The sequence below is a fragment of the Sciurus carolinensis genome, chromosome 2 (genome assembly GCF_902686445.1).
Source record: "Sciurus carolinensis chromosome 2, mSciCar1.2, whole genome shotgun sequence".
Lineage (NCBI taxonomy): Eukaryota > Metazoa > Chordata > Mammalia > Rodentia > Sciuridae > Sciurus > Sciurus carolinensis.
The window spans coordinates 61,024,342-61,041,879 of record NC_062214.1 but is presented as its reverse complement, the minus strand read 5'-3'; the positions used below and the strand labels follow the sequence as shown (position 1 = coordinate 61,041,879).

General features: G+C 35.5%; 1 protein-coding gene across 3 annotated transcripts in view; it reads right to left on the bottom strand.

Annotated features, from left to right (window-relative positions):
* Nucleotides 1–17,538, bottom strand: part of Chd2 (chromodomain helicase DNA binding protein 2) — a 121,118-nt gene that overhangs the window by 45,826 nt on the left and 57,754 nt on the right. For all 3 annotated transcript variants that reach the window (XM_047537822.1, XM_047537817.1, XM_047537819.1), the window contains 9 exons: nucleotides 13,995–14,157; nucleotides 13,591–13,743; nucleotides 10,760–10,831; nucleotides 7,903–8,052; nucleotides 6,726–6,874; nucleotides 5,707–5,803; nucleotides 5,206–5,298; nucleotides 2,389–2,559; nucleotides 846–1,021 (listed from right to left, as the gene is read on the bottom strand). In XM_047537822.1, coding sequence (XP_047393778.1) covers nucleotides 846–1,021; nucleotides 2,389–2,559; nucleotides 5,206–5,298; nucleotides 5,707–5,803; nucleotides 6,726–6,874; nucleotides 7,903–8,052; nucleotides 10,760–10,831; nucleotides 13,591–13,743; nucleotides 13,995–14,157 — 1,224 coding nt within the window. The remainder of the gene's footprint in view (nucleotides 1–845; nucleotides 1,022–2,388; nucleotides 2,560–5,205; nucleotides 5,299–5,706; nucleotides 5,804–6,725; nucleotides 6,875–7,902; nucleotides 8,053–10,759; nucleotides 10,832–13,590; nucleotides 13,744–13,994; nucleotides 14,158–17,538) is intronic.

The window sequence follows — 17,538 nt, the reverse complement described above, 5'->3', positions numbered from 1 at the left end:
CATCATAATTTCTATTTCCTTCAGGCTTTAAAACTAGCATGAATAAGGCTGGGTTGTGGCTCAGTGGTAGAGTGCTTGCCTCGAATGTGTGGGGAGCACTGGGTTCAATCCTCACATCACATAAATAAATAAAATAAAGGTACTGTGTCCATCTATAACTAAAAAAATTTTTTTTCAAAAAAAGCTTTAAAAAAAGAACTAGCAAGAAAACTGGGGGGGGGGAATGATTTGGAAGCGGCAACTTTTGATCAGTTTTTTTGGGGGGGCAGACAGGTATAAATGTGGAATAAGCACTGAAATATGGAAAGATGTCTAAACTGATTTTAAGTGGCGCAAAAAAAAAAGCTGCAGAACAACAGGTTTTTGTATATTAATAACCAAACAAACCAAATCACCACCAATCCTGATAATCAGTACTAATACTGATCAGATTGGTATTAGAGGTAGGGGTAACAGAGGAGAGACTTAGTAAATGTAACCTTAATTGTACCATTTTTATATTTTACATTTATATTACTTCTGTTTTGTATACAGATACATATATCTGTGATTGTGTATGTGTACAAACCCCTGGTTGAAACTTCTTCATGAAAATGCTCTGAATAATGACAGAACAGGAGGGAAACAGAAAAGAGATGAGCAACAAACCTAAGAAATCTCAAGTGAGAAAAACTTTGCAGCAGGAAGAATCATCCTGAAGATTTGGAACATGGCTCAAGTTTCTCTGCCTGTTTTCTATGTATTAGCCTCTGCCTAGTCTGTCATAAATTCAGGAATCCAATCAGTCAAAGGCTCATAGCATATTCTTCCAGACAAGCTCAAGTAAGAATGCAGGGTCTACTAACCTTCGGATCTCCGCATCAGTAAATCCTTCCACAAGATCTTTCCGCACACTTCGGGGACGCCCTCTGCGCTTTGGCTTCTTGTCGTCATCAGAATCATCTGTCTCACTCTCAGAAGCAGAAGATCTCTGGGCCTGCCTCTTAGACTCTGTGTCAGAATCACTGTCATTTGTCTGAGCCTGAGAAAGAATAAGGCAAGATCACACTTTACCAAGTATCAGAGTCAAGAGATGAAAAGACTAAGATCAGCCCATCTTAATTCTTTAATACTCAGAACTTCCCAACATATCAGACAACTCAATTTTCCTTTAACAAATAAGGAGGCAGGATGAGCACCATGATACATGCCTGCAACCTCACTCAGGAGGCTGAGGCAGTAGAAGTTTGGGATCAGCCTCAGCAACTTAGCAAGGCCCTAAACAACTCAGTGAGAAACTGACTCAAAACAAAAAAAATTGTTTAAAGGGCTGGGGATGTACCTCAGAGGCAAAGTGCCCCTGGGTTCCACCCCAATACTATTTAAAAAAACAAAAAAAAACAAAACAAGGAGGTATATGTCATCTAAAGATAGAAATATAGCTTGGGATAGACACGGTTTCAGAGACATTACAATATGATGAGATAAAAATGGACTAAATATAATGGACTAGGGGCTGGGGATATAGCTCAGTTGGCAGAGTGCTTGCCTTGCAAGCACAAGGCCCTGGGTTCAATTCCCAGCACTACAAAAAAAAAAAAAAAAAAAAAAAAAAAAAAAAATATATATATATATATATATATATAATGGATTAAAAATATTTGGATATTTTTATAATATCTACTATATATAATATCCAATATAATATGGGTTCATTTTTGCTTCTTTGTGCTTTTGTCTTCTTTGTAAAATGGAAAAATACTATAGTAGACCCTATGACAAAGAGTTTTCACATGAATCAAAGGAATCAATAAATGAAAATACATTAAGAACTATGCCTGCCACATGATAAATGTTCAATGTTTAAACTATGGTGGTGGACAAATAGAAGTTTGCCATCTCCAACAAAATGATTAATAAAATTTGTTTTCGCTACATCAATCTTGCTACAAAAATCAAATAAGATGGGGCTTGTTATAAGCTGTACAACCTATGAATGTTCCTTGGTTTTAGTTATGTAATCATTTGCTAAGTATTTATACCACGTGCTGTGAACATTTAAAGACAAAAATAAGATTTGGCTCTCCAAAAGTTGAAGGCAGAAGCAATTATATCTGAACTGTTACAATTACTAGTTCTTATCTCTAAGGTAAAATGTAAACATCTGTCAAACTCAGATCCTGTAAAGCAATTTCACAAAAATCTAAAATTCCAAAGACTTAATTCAAATGTCTCTGTTTGTGAATTCTATGCATTTCCCATTTTCCTGTGCTACATTTCCCATTCTAGAACTGTTCTGCGGGTCTCTGTGTCAGGGCAACAAAGCAAGGCCTCTTCTTTGAATAACCTGCACTTAACAGTCTATACAGTACAAGAAATACTTTTATATCTTTCATCTCACTTGATCACCTTTTTAGTGGAACTACGAATTCGAGGCAGCATATAAATTTCTTCTAGTTCCTTCTGCCTCTCTTCCTCCTCTACTTTTTTCCTTTGCTCCTCTGGAATGATCTCATCCCAGTCTTTGTGAGGACGTTCTTCCAGCTCTTCTTCATCTTCCATAGTCGCAAAGTTGGCAACCTGAAAACCAATGAACAACCCATTGTCTACCTGACATTTCTCTACTTTCAAACACCATTTGCCAAGACATCGACTTACTCAGTACTTTTAAATAAGACACTGTGAGAACCAGAACTCCTATAAGACTACATAATCAGATAATTTATACTAATCTTATATTTCCCCCCAAATCAACTTGTCAAACCCACAAGGGTCATCAGAAATTTTACTGAAAATTAGGAAAAAATAGAAAAGATATAAACTTTTAAAAGTTTAACTAAAGACTATTAAATTCCATACATTTTCTAATAAATTTAACACTAATCAAATAATTTGGATTTAATTATAAATGAATACGTAATACTAATCCATGATGAACTTACATTACTATAAATTGCTATTCAATGGAGTTCATCTAAAAACAATGCATTATACTCAAAGCACTCATTACCATCTAGTCAACTAGCTGCCTGATTGACATTTATCAAAAACAAACTGTAAAGGCAGGTCATGATTATATATGCTCAAAAGTATACTGTGGTCTAAGGAATAAAAGTGAAAATGTATAAAATGGAACAACCCTAAACAAACCTAGAAGAATACTCTGTTTCATATCAAACATTATTTAATATTCAATACATATGTGTACTGAAAGAGTAAATATCCAGAAAGAAAACCACCTCAAAGTATGCATGCATTTCCCAGAACCAGACTGGGGCTACAGAGAAATATCAATCGACTCTGGGCAGTCTCTGGGCAGTGGTGTGCAGGCCTTAGGCCTGGGTTCTACTTTTATTTTTATTACTATTATTTTTTAATGTGGTGCTCAGAATCAAACCCAGTGCCTCGCATGTGCTAGGTAAGTCTGTACCACTGAGCTACAATCCCAGTTCTCCACATTCTTTTAATGACTTCTTCCTAGTCTTTAAGACTATCATGAAGTTAAAAGAGCTTCTGGAGGTTCCACTCAATTTCATGACTTCCGGCCAAAATTAACTCTTTAATTTTCAATAAGGACACAATGAATTTATAATCAGATTTTTTTAATTCCAAGATAAAACAAGAGGTATGTGGGACTGTTCAAAAATAAATCTTCTGACCATTCTCTCAAATTAAGGATCCAGCTGAAAAACAAATGCAATGGGCTTGTCTCCTTATGAAAGGGACCCTGGAGAGCTCTCTAGTCTCTCATTCTCTCTCTCTGCCCGGTGAGAAGATGACATGAGCACTCCAACCCAAAAGACGCTCCTCTCCAGAACCCAGCCATGTTGACATTCTCATCTCAGAAGCCTTCAAAATTGTGAGACAAATTTCTGCCGTTTATATCAACTGCTCAGTCTATAGTATTTTGTTATAGTTGTCAAACTGACTTAAGACAAATAACAATAATCCATCTCTGTCCTCTTCCATGGCATCCTCTACATCCTAAAGAGCATGAACTCTAATCCTGGGCTCTTGTCCCAAAACTCTTCCCTTGTTCCTCCACGAAGACAACTTCCACTGCTGGCCAACCATGGAGTACATCACACAGTAGTGCTTGCTTCCAAACCCTCACCACTCCTCCCATGAGCCTAATGGGCCTACTGCACTTAACCATCACAGGTCTCTCTTGCTCCTCTATCCTGTGTGGAATCAACCCATGGTTAATCCTTTCAACTATATTCTCATTTCCATCTAGGAAACCTTTGCCATTTTTATTTTCTATGCTTCCCAAGCCAATCTCTAACTTAGGACAGCCAGCTGATCCAATTTCTCTGATCACAAGTACTGATGAAGAAAGACATATGATCCTGCTAACTAGCTCCACAGAAAAACCATATAAGTCATATCATCTATATTCAGCTGACTCCCTATCAAGTTCCTCCCCACACTTGCCCACAGCTGTCCCAAATCTTTTCCATCTCTCAGCAAATATCTCACTTACTTTATTGGTAATTAAAGTCACAAACTAACTTCCCATATCTTCTCTTCTTTTCCTAAAGATGAATTTTTCCTTTTCTTTCCAAGGCCAAATTCTCTACCTGGAATTTTGACTGTACCCTCTTCTGCCTACTCTGGAGGAATGTGTCATCTGGTCATCTTTTCTTAGAACCTTCAATACTTTCCTATTTTCAAGTTCTTCTGTCAACCTAGCAACATGGTAACATCTTTCAAAAAAAATCTTGCCTCCCTTAATCCTTCTATCTTCATAAATTACTGCCCCTGAGTTTTATCGTAATACCAATGATGCTCAGTATGCCACCCTGTTTATCTGATGCCCAACTTCCACATTTAGCCCTCATTTAATTTTGTTACAACAAACACCATTAACCACCTCTATATAACATAGGAACTACCAAGCCTCCCAACTGTCACCAGCTACATAGCATCTGATTCCATTTGTGTTCCTCAGATCCCTCCATACTCTGGTTTTACACCCATCCCACTGACAACACACGCTTAGCCCTCTTTATCATCTTATTCTCCTTTGCACATCCAGGCAGGCAGCCCACTTCAGTGGTTACCTTTATGGGGAGGACAGGAGATTATATTTACAACATACTTATAACTCATAATGATACTGAGGATAAACAAAGTGCCTACAAAAAAGAAAATGCCCAAAGACATAAGTAAATATTACATAATGAATCAATATGCTAGATTCATTTCCCAGTAAGATCTTCATACCTTAAACTGTGACAGAAGCTCATCTGTCGCACTTGTTGACACTTCATTCTCTCTGGTTTCAGCTAAGCGTAGAATTTCATCTATATCCATTTCCTAAAAGAAAAGAAAGAGATTTAAAGTTAAAAAAAAAAGAAGCAAGAGTCTTCAACATTTACTGAAAATGTTTAATGTAATAAATCAACTTTCTTTTCCAAAATCCTATTTATTTTACAATCTCAATCCTATGACTTTTATATCTAATGTTTTAAACTATGCAAATGATAAGGTTAAACTCAAGAAACTACAGGAAAAATTGGGGGGAAAAAAGAATCGAAAAAGTATTCATTCATTTTTTCCTGTTCAATTTAGTAAAAGCACTGGGTTTTGTAAAGAAAGAAAGAAAAAGAAACTATGTCCCTTCAAATACTTTATAAGTCTCTAACACTCAGACTCTGCTTCCCAAAATATTTAGATTCTCACAAATGATCCTGCTCAACAAAAATTTTCTTCATTGTTAATTACCTGAGGTTCTGACTCCTCCCCTTCAAGTTCTTTAAAGAGATCCTCTGCTCCAAATTTCAAAATCGCTGTCAGCTCTTCTTTATTAAAAGGATTAGAGCTATAGAAGTAAAATGCAGTTACAATCTCTTATGAATGTCAAATAAGCACTAAGGAGATGTACTTCAGAATCTATCATTTAAACAGGGGTTAAATAACTGGGAGAAAGATAAGTTATAGCTCAAGAAAAATGATCCACAAATATGTCATTTTTTTATCCATAGAATGAGTGTGTGGTAGTAAATCAGAAGCCTACAAAATCAATTACTGTCCAGTTGGCTAATCTTTAGATGGTTAAGCAAGAAAGATGAATAACAACATGAAAAAGAGAGTTCTCTCTGCCCTTCAATTCATAAAGTTCACTCACTGATAATTTTCAACCTTTTCAACCCCAGCTCAAAATACAATGCATGAAGTTTTTCTCACTTAGATTTCTGTAGATGGAAAATTACATGAAAGCATTCTATTTAGGAAAGACTAATTTGATTTCACCTTAACACAGCTACAGCAGAAAATAATCTGATCAAAATGTAAACTCACTACTTTCCATCTTTACCTTTCTGTCATCATTAGGAAAAAGCACAACAATCTCGACACAAATATTTTTATGAACAGTGAAATAAATAACAGCTGCCAATTCAGTCTGGTGGTGTAACTGCTGAAAAGTCAAAGGCAACATTGTCCTGGGCTGAAACCCAAAAAACAGCTCCACTGCTGCTGCTGTCCATATGTCACATGAGGAGCAAAAGCAAGGGATAGGCAAGAAAAAAAGAAGAGGGACACGTAAGCAGAAGGTTGGGGAAGGAGAGACAAGGAAAGCAAAAATAAATAAAATAGCATCTTTCTTGCAGTTATGGCCTGTTCTTAGTTAGATAATGAATGGACTGACAATGACTGGTAGGTAATCCTTTTAGAATTATATCAAATGTGGTTATAAAAATCAACTGAATTCTGCCTACCTCCACAATCTTTCTAGCACTTACTTGGATCTTCCTGAGTTGTTTTCCAGGACTGTCCGGCCAGTGGTATCCATACGCTGAATCACCAGATGGTCCAAAACCATCTTCTTTTTGGCCCGTTCTATGATTTCCTCTTCCACAGTCCCCTTTGTAACTAAGCGGTAAATATTTACCTGTAGGAAAAGAAAATGTTACCCTTATGCCTGGTCAAAAAAAAAAAAAAAAAAAAAAAAGTTACCTTATGTCAAAAACCAAGAGTGGAAAAAAACTGTGTTCTCTATTACCATAAATGACTACAAGCCATCCATCCAAGTAGGCAGCATTAAGTAGGTTGCTTCTTTAAAAATGTAGCAGGCTGTACTCTTAAATAAAATTGCTTCAAAAGATGTTATTACAGCTTTGTTCTAATAACAAAAAATCTTACTAAAGATTAATCAGTTTCAGTGATGGAAATTTTTACAAAAACTCAATCATTGGCCATACGTGAAACTTATGAGTTAGCCAATAATAGAACAGACTTTGGGATTCATATACAAAAGAAACGAGCATGTGGATTTCCAACGTACTACAAAGCTAACACTGCTATGAATAAGAATACATCATTTTCAGCAATGCTAGAATATTTAGTAAATACTTGATATTAAAACAGGGAAGAGAAGGCAAGGTGGTGCATGCCTGTAATCACACCAGCATGGGAGGCTGAGGCAGGAGGATCATAAGTTCAAAGCCAGCCATAGCAAAAGAGAGGTGCTAAGCAACTCAGTTGAAACCCTGTCTCTAAATAAAATACAAAATAGGGCTGGGGATGTGGCTCAGTGGTCAAGTGGCCCTGAGTTCAATCCCTGGTACCAAAAAATAAATAAAAATTAAAAAAAAAAAAAAAAAAAAAAAAAAAAAAACAGGGAAATGGTTTGGCTCTAACTTTTCATATCAGTCTACATCATACATCTTTCTTGAATAATTCACAGAAAGTGAAAACTGATATGCTTTCAAACAGAAAGGTTAAGAGTCCTTACTAGGTTCATCTTGGCCCAAAGGTATCTTCATTTATCTGTACTACTTAATAAACATAGACTGACACTTAGGGAAAATGAAATAAAAATGGGAGAAAATAAGCATTTTACAAACATCCTCAAAGGGCTGAAAAAAAAATCACTTACTCCAATCCCAAAGCCACATCCAGAAGCCTCTCCCCACTGACCTGCTTCTTCTGACCAATTCTGTGGGCTCGGGCTTGTGCCTGCAAGTCGTTCTGGGGATTCCAGTCAGAGTCAAAGATGACCACTGTGTCCGCTGAAGCCAAATTGATTCCCAGGCCACCAGCCCTTGTCGAGAGCAGGAAACAGAAGTCCTGTACACAATGCAATATACTACTTTATGCAGTGGCCTTCTCAGAAACAGTTTCATAGTCCAATAAGCCCTTATACCTGGAAACCCCTGCAGGTGTGAAGAAAAGTGAGATATGATGGACAAACTTTATGGAAGCTAAAAGAAGGTCAGGGGCTTGATGGCAGAGGGAATTTTCATTTCATTAAAAGGAAGAGTCAATGCAGTGAACAAAGGAATAAGTAAAATCTAATAAGGCAACAGGGGCAAGAGAGTAAGTTTTATCTCCTGGCTAAAGCTACTATACAAGCAATTAATCCAAAAGTCAAACAAACTTAATTATCATGGGAATTGTTCCAGCAAGTTACCCAGATACATATTTTCTGGGGAAAGAGATTATGTTTATACTAACGCAAGGCCGTTAATAAAAACAAAGAGTTGATTATGTACGTATTGATTCATTTGTTAGGCTGGTGAGGATACAGAATCAGTGCACTAAATAGATCACATATTGGAACTGGTGAAGAGCACAGGATCCTCCACCACCACAAAAACATGCAGAAAGCTCAGGAAAATATGTGGCCAGAGGAAAAGAATAAACAATATAAGCCACAGAGGAAAAAGTCAAAAGGGTTTCTATTTTTAGGGATTTTGATCATATATATCAAAAGCGAATGCCTTTTTGGCACAGAAATGGAACATAAAAACTTGTAGTGTAGGTTTACATCTTGATAAATGGGCATATTTAACATACATATGTAGATGCAAAAAAAGGTCTCCACAGTGAAATAGTAAGATTCAACAGCAACAGGAAATAGAGAAACAAATGCGTTGAAAGAACTTTAAACAATTACAATAAGGAATAATCAACAGGTGTGACAATGTATGGTCTGTGATCCTTGTGAGAAATACTTCTCTGAAGAGAAGCCTAAGGATAAAAGGCGGATAGATTAGGATGAGTTAACTGAAAATTCACAAAACATCCGCAAAACTCTTTTTTCAATGCTCATATGCTCTTAATTATATCCAATAATAAAATCGTTGAAATCAATGTTACAGGCACAATGAAATAGTAGAAATTATGTAATATGTTTAATAACATGGAGAAAGTGCTCCAAATTTTAAATCAAAGGTTACAACAAAACAATATGCAGCATGATCCCAATTAGGTACACACATGAAGTAATAAATGGTTCTATCCAGTATAAATTAAATACACCCAAATGATGTGAAAAGCAAGTAGTTTCTCGGATGAGGGCTTTGTACAATTTTCCTTCTTGATGCTCTTTACCATCAAATTTATTAAATGGCGTGTTTTTTCCAAAATAGTACTTCATTTTTTGAATTAATTTTAAAAAGACTACAGGAAATGGTGCAGAATCTATATTTATACACAGCCATGAGGGAAAGCAGAAATCAATTTAGAATTATATAGAAAGAAATTTTAGGATTTGATTTTTTTCTAAAAAAAAAAAAAAAAAAAGACAGTAAGAAACATTCAACTTATACTTTTTGTGTTGGATGGGTGGGCACAAGTATGGGGATTAAACCTAGGGCCTTGTGCTTCCTAGGCATAAGATCTGTCATGGGAACTCATACTATCTTTTAAACTAACAGAAGGCAATACAAAACCAAATTCAATATGCACTATATAATAAAAATTGCTGACATTTATTGGGTATATACTGTGTCAGGCAATGTGACAAGTGCTTTATAGAACTTAATCATATTTAATCATTATAGCAATATTATGAATTATGTTTTGGAATCATTGTAATTTGACAGTTGAGGAAACAGAAGGAAAAAGAGGGATGAGAATTAGGTGATTACCAATGCTTTTAGTATTTCAATTCCTCATCCCTAATGACTCAGAGTCTTGATTCTCAACAGATTAATACCCAAAGTCCTAAAAGAGAAGTAAAATTTTAGGCTACAGAAGCAGCCAGAATACCAGTATAATAGGATTATCTGTGAATCTAGAGTAAGAAGGCATAATAATCTGTAATAATAGACACTGAATTTTTAAAGCAGAACATAAATCTATTCTATTTAAAAACAAAAGCAAAACAAACAAACGTAAGCCAGGCTCTAGAAATTCACATCTTCTTCCAGACACTTCTTACTCTTCTTCTCTACCTCTAGACCGTCTACACTACTTCCTTTACCCTCTGTACATTATTCTTTTATTTACACTGAAGCTCTTTTTTCTCACTTCTCTCAAATTCCACATTATTTGATAATTTGAAAACAACATACAGTATAATCAGAGTTTCTAATCTATTTTAAGTAGTTCTTAAGTAGAGGTATCCTAAACTACAAACTTTACAATACCAACTCCAACTGGAACACTTGGTAATTTTAAAATGTTGCTGCTAAGCAGAATAGGAACATTAAGTAAGCTACATCATAACAAATTTGAGATATGGCAAACATACTAATCAGCCCACTTCCTCCATTACTTTACTGTTCTTCCAAGCCCATGAACTTATATCTCAAAGCCACGAGAGAACTGTCATTAATTCAGACCAGGAAGCAAAACAAACATATATATGCTTTTATGGCATATAAACAAAAAAATAGGCATCTTTTATATTAGAGATTTCTCATTCTCTTCTCAAGACAAGGAAACTACACTACAAAATGTTTCTGAAACAAAATACATAAATCTGAAAAGACTCTCCTCTTGATACAGAGCCCAAGTTGCCCAAATAACAAAGACATGCATAGAGTACCTCAGACCCATCTGCATTGAAGTGATCCAGTGCCTGTTTTCGGATTTCTCCCTTGATGGAACCATCCAGACGCTGTAAAAATAAACCACAAGAAAATCATAAGGTCAGAAGATCAGCTACACTCAGAATAGAACATCAGACTTGCAATCTTTATCACCCAAACACCCACGGAGTAAATATAACCAGAAAGCGCTGGCAAAGTGCTATGAAGGGGCTGTACGTAAGCAGCATACCCTATGTAACCTGAGCTCTCCAATTACAAACTCAAGGTCAGAAGCTTCTGATTCAAACAGCTATCTAGGTTTATCCAAGGATCAGAATGACTGCCAGGACCTATAAGGAGAAAGATGAAAACCCAGCCTGTGCTTAGAGGCATGGTTTACTTCTATATTTGTAAGTATTGGAGAGATTAGGAAATAATGCCAATGGACACTTAGTAAATAACAAAAAAATCATGTTTCTTAGGTAATGCAGTTAAAAATACCACTATTAAGTGCTATTTAAATTAAAAAAAAATTTTACATTTAAAAAAATATTTTGTAGAATCATTGAAAATTTTAAATTAACTGATCACATATAATAGCTTTTCCAAAACTACACTTTGAAATCAGAGTAAAGTGTCTAAGCAGCCAAACTACAACATCAGTTCAAGAGAACCTCTGGCATTTACTAGTTCATACAATATTTTTGTTGGAGAACATTGTCAATTCTAGACACAAAAAACTTTGCCATTGTAAAACTACCTAATACATAAAACAAATAGTGAAGAAATATTATCTGTATGCTACACATATAAAGCATTTCTTGCTAAAGTTGTTTTAACATTTTGATCCCTTACCATCAGCACTTAAGAGAGTACTGAGATGCCCCATTTTACAAAAGGCAAAATTGACCCAAGGAATGGCTGGCTACAGGTAGAATCTATGAAGGACCTACATCTCCCCAGAGCTCTGCAACTGGACCAAAACCCACCTGAACTCAAGTCCACTCACATATAGGAAGCTCCTTTTTTTCTTTCACATTTATTACAATTCTACTCAGAACCCTGAACCAACGATATGTTTAAATGGCAGGATCACTGCCTATACTTGAAATCAGCATACTCCCTTTAAAACTCTGATTAATGAAAGACATTAAGACACTACCTAAGTCACTGATTACTGATTAGATGTGATAGACCTGAAGAATCTCAGCTGAGTTACTCACTAGAGAGAAGAGTTACACACTCATTGTGGGTGCGGGTGTGGGTGTGTGGGTGTGTTTGTAGATGGAACCAAGAGCCTGGGGCCAATCCTCTACCACTAAGCCACCTTCTCAGGCCAAGAGTAATGCATTCTTGATTTATAAGACATCAAATGATTACCTAGAAATGAAAACTCACAGCAATCCGACACACTAAGTGATCCCTTTGCACTGTGCTGTTTTTTGATAACAGCAAGTTATATTAAGCTAAACCAGTTGTTAGACCAAATGAGCTGGGCACAGTCACACACGTCTTTAGTGCCAGTTAAGTGACAGGTTAAGGCAGAATGATTCCAAGTTCAAGACCATCAAAGACCCTTTGATGAAAAATATAAAGAGGGCTGGGGATGAAGCTCAGTTGTAGGGCATTTTCCTAGAACACACAAGACTCTGGGTTAAATCCCTAGAACCACACACACAAAAAAATGAGAGCATAATAGAAAATAAAGACCACATAATATATTCTGAATGTAACAATGTCTTTCAAGGTATTCTGATAGATAATTTGTTGTTAAGTATTAAAACTAGGCCTTCTTAAAAGATAATCACTGACTCCAAGTTCCTTCCATACCACTGTCATTGTATGAGTTAGTATAACAGTTCAGAGTTCAAAAAGAAAAATAATTTTAAAAAATAAATCTAATGAGTTAGGAGTACAGTTCAGTGGAAAGGACACATTTATCAGGCATGTGCCCCTGGGTTCAATCCCCAGAACCAAAAAAATTAAAATGTAAAATGAATAAAGTAAACCTTAATAGACAACACACACACAAAAACTATATCACATCTGCATGTCTATAAACAGGTCAAAGATAAACTTCTCATACACTGAACACCCCCTCAAAATATTATTATGCTGAACAAACTCTTTTCCCATAGAACATTACAGAGTGAAGGAAAGAATCTGTACTGACAATTCCACAGAGGGAAGACCATCACCACTTGCTTTGGGGTACAGCAAGGTTTCAATTACCCATATTGTTCTTTGTTCCAGACTCACCCCAGGGTCAACTTCATTTGGGGTAAAGTATAATGCTTCCTTTCTTTCTTCTTTTCTTTTTAGGATTTGGGCTTCTAGAATTGGGTTCATACATCCTTCTTACTTTTACCACAGACCTGAAGATGTAAGAACCATCTAACATACTTTCCTCATGCCTAGTTCCCCTTTCTCTAATCCTTCCCACCCAAAAAACAAGAATGATATGCACAGTCATTTTCATTACAGATTAACCTAAATTGGACAATGAAGTAAAAACTGACACCTCAAACTACATTTTAGGGGGAAGAAGGGGGGATTGAACTCAGGGATACTCAATCACTGAAACACATCCCCAGCCCTATTTAGTATTTTATTTAGAGACAGGGTCTCACTGAGTGGCTTAGCACCTCATTTTTGCTGAGGCTGACTTTGAACTTGAGATCCTCCTGCCTCAAGCTCCTGAGCCGCTGGGATTACAGGTGTGCACCACCGTGCCTGGCTCAAACTAAATATTTTTAAGCAGGAAATTTTTAGTTTGCTACTTTAACAAGCCAAGTACTCTTACTGATTTGGGGGGAGGGGGGATCACAAAACTAATGAACTACCTTACCTGGAAAGGATAATGCTTAATAGTCAGGTACTCAGCCAGGATATCCAACATTCTCACCATCTGAGAGAAGATAAGGACTCTGTTTCCCCTTTCTCGAAGTCTTGTCAACAGTTTGTCTAAGAGAATCAGTTTCCCACTGCTCCTGATCAGGGACTGAAGAATAAAAAGACATTCTAATCACCATGTTCAAACACAACTATTGAAATGTTCTTTTTAATCTGGTACCTGTGATCCTATACTTGTTAGATTTTTCCCAGTTACTTAACTTTTCTCATGTGTTTAAGTTTCTTTTGATGCTCTCCTTGGAAGTATCATCAAGGAGGAAAATGAGTATATTGATAAAAGCACCTATAGAAACTAAACTCATTTTGAGAAGGTAATTGTGAACAATAGGAACTACACACCAGAAGAATCTCCTGTCCATTTTCCCTTTCATTTTCTTCGGGAGGTTTAATCAGATAGCAGTGGTTGCAGCATTTTTTCAGTTCCATCACAATATTAAGGAAACCAGATGTACTGCCTCGTGTTCCTTTGGCAAGAGCCTTGTAATTCCTGGTCAATATCCATCTGCAAATTAAAATGATAATGATACTACTAGATTCAAGAAAAGCAGTTATTGGTACCTGAAGATATATGATATTATTAAAAAAACAAAAAGGTCTAAGAGAAGTTTAAAAAGCAGGGAGGGATTTTTACTATATATCCCCAGCCACTGAACTACAATCTCTAAAATCTCCATTCATAACTGAAAAGTTACTTATTCTACTTGGTATTTCAACCTCACTGAACACAGGGATAATAAAAGGATCGAGACCCCACACCCACACATACACACACACAGAAAACAGATTATCACTGAAATGCTTTTACTGCAATATGAAACTGGAAACAGGTCATAACAAGAAGACATTAATTAAATAAATTAAGTTAGACCATAAGTTTAGAAGCTATATACCATTATAACTGTTGTAAAAAAGTATTTTATATGATAAATTGTAAATGACTCATCAAAATGGAAATGAGGGGAGGAGAAATACACATATTTAAGCACACTCATGTGTAATTCTTAACCATAAACTCCAAAGTATTAAAAATCCTTCTTCTGGGTAGTGAAATTTCTTTATGTGTCTCTCAGTCACACTTTAGAAGTCTACCTCAAGATTTTCACTGCAGTACTGTTTACACAAGTAATGTATTTAAAGCAATTCAAATGCCACCACTAGGGAACTGACTGAATAAACTATATTATAGATCCACAATGGGATACCATGCAACTGAAAACAAGTATCTTTATTATATACACCAGAGTGTGTTTCAACTGGAAAAAAAAAAAAAAGAAGGTAGAAAAACATATAGGTGTGCTACCATGCAGCTAAGGAGGGAGGAAATTAAAAAGTTAAAAGGCATATGGTTATATTTTTAAATGAAGACATAAAGAAAGGATAAGCATTAAAATGTTAAAACTAACAACAACATGAAAAAAGAGAAGAATGGAGGGTACAAGGATGGAAGGTAGCTTTCTTTGAACATACCAGGTTTTGTATCTTTTCTTTGGAATTCCATAAACATTATAAATAATTAAAAAACAAAATGATCCCTGAAAATGAAAACTAAAACAAAATAAGTATATCTACATATTCCATTGGTCGTCTAAACACACAGAAGAAAACCCATCTTAAGTATTCAACTATCATCTATTTCTCATGGGATATACTTTAAAATAAACAAATTAATTTGAACCTACTTTTATTATTCATATTGTCAGTGGTAGTCCTGGCACAGTTATGTATAGAATACACTGGGTTGGTTTAGTTGAGAACTGGGATTTTTGGTATGGGTATAAAAGTCATAAGATTGAATTCAACCTCTATATTACAATATAAGTGCCTTGGGTATCTATAGATGCTCGTCTCTGATATAAAAAGCAGTATATGCCTATAATCTATCTATATCTTCTTAAATAATTTAAATCATATCTAGATTATTTTTCATACCTAATATAATGTAAGCACTGTACAATTAGTTCTTATACCATATTGTTTAATTAGTTAATGACAAGGAAAAAAGTTTGTACTTGTTCAGTACAGATGGAATTTTTTCCTGAATATTTTGGTTCATAGCTGACTGAATCCCCAGATGCTAAACCCACAGATATAGAGGGCCAAGTGTACTGTTTAACTATAAATAATTCGTGATGGTAGTTTCACACCTTCAAAAACAAATTTCCTAATTCTGGTCAATGGAAATGCTTGTCAAAACGTCCAGCATGAATGTGGGTAGCACATGCCTATAATCCTAGCTACTCAGGAGGCTGAATCATGAAGATTTTAAGTTCAAGGCCAGCCTGGGCTACTAAGTGAGATCCTGTCTCAAAACAAAAAATAAAATAGGGCTAGAACCCCTGGGTTCAAACCCCAGTACCACTAAAAAACAAAAGTATCAAGCACACTTGTAAAAGCACATCTAGACCCCAGTTTGTGATCTCCAAGTAACATTCCTTATAACATAGCATGCAGATTTTCTTAGATAAATGGCCAACTCTTGTTCCAGAGGAGGAAATATACATGATGAATCTAGAACATTTTATCCTTCCAGAAGTGAACAAGCTAGCAACAAGTACACAGTGAGCATTATAATCCAAACATCCAAAATGCTCCAAAATCCAAATATTTTGGGGTGCCAACATGACACCACGAATGGAAAATTTCACAACTGACTTCATGTAACAACACAGTCAAAATGCAGGCTCACTATAAATAGTGTACAATATTACCTTCAGACTATGCATAAAAGATGTGTATGAAACAAAAGTTTCATTTTTGCACTTGGGTCCCATTCTAAACATTTCTCATTATGTATACACAAATACTCCAAAATTTTAAAAAATCAAAATATGAAACACTTCTGGTCCCAAGCATTTTAGATAGAAATATACCTGTATTAGGGTTATGTCAAGTAGAGTCAGAGAGCCAACTCAAATTAGCTCCTACTGGCCTCAGTTCACATGGGGGAATGTTTTTTTACATATGTATTCCACCTTAAATGAAAAACATGATAAAATCTGAGTAACACTGTTTTGTAATCTCTAATGAATTAATGTATATAGGCAATGCTCTTCTGTTGACATCACAAGCAGAAAGACAATCTCCCATGAAAGAATGTATCTTTCCATTCTAAGAAATAGTTATATTGAGTCTGAGTCTAATCAAGCCTCTATATTTATATGAGTGTATAAAACATACAGATTCAGAGGAAAATGTTAAAAAGATGCCATAGAGCTTAAATCAACAAAATCCAAGATGTGAGAAAAATTGATAGAACATATATTCTTCACTCAAAAAATTTATAAAGTCAGGGAAAAAAGGATTAAAATAAATGTAAGAGATATATGAACCAGCCATAATGTATGGAGTAACGTAGATACCAAGACAAATGTCACGTGTCTGTGCGTGTGTGTGTAAGAGACAGAGACAGACAACCAGGAAAAGTAAAACTCACTGGACAATAACAAACTGTTAAGGAATTATTAATTTATCTTATGCACAATAACAGTATTGAAATAACTATTAGCAACAACAATGAAAAAAAAAAGTGCTTATCTTTTAGATGTGTACACTAAAACATTTATGGTTTGAATGCAGAACATATTACAGTACAATGGGGGGGTGTAAGAAAAGATAGCTGAACCAATACTGGCAAGGAGTTAATAATTGTTGAAGCTGGATTATGGGTACATGAATGTGTACTATTCTATCCTATTACATGTATTTGAAAAGTTCCATAATAATAATTTTTTTTTTTTTTTTAAATCAGTAATGGCCTGGGAATATAGTTCAGGTGTAGAGCACTTGCCTAGCATTTGGGAGACCCTTGGTTCAATCCCCAGAATCACCAAAAAGAACAAAGAAAACAAAAAGAAAAAAGTCAGAAAATAATTTTTAAAATCTT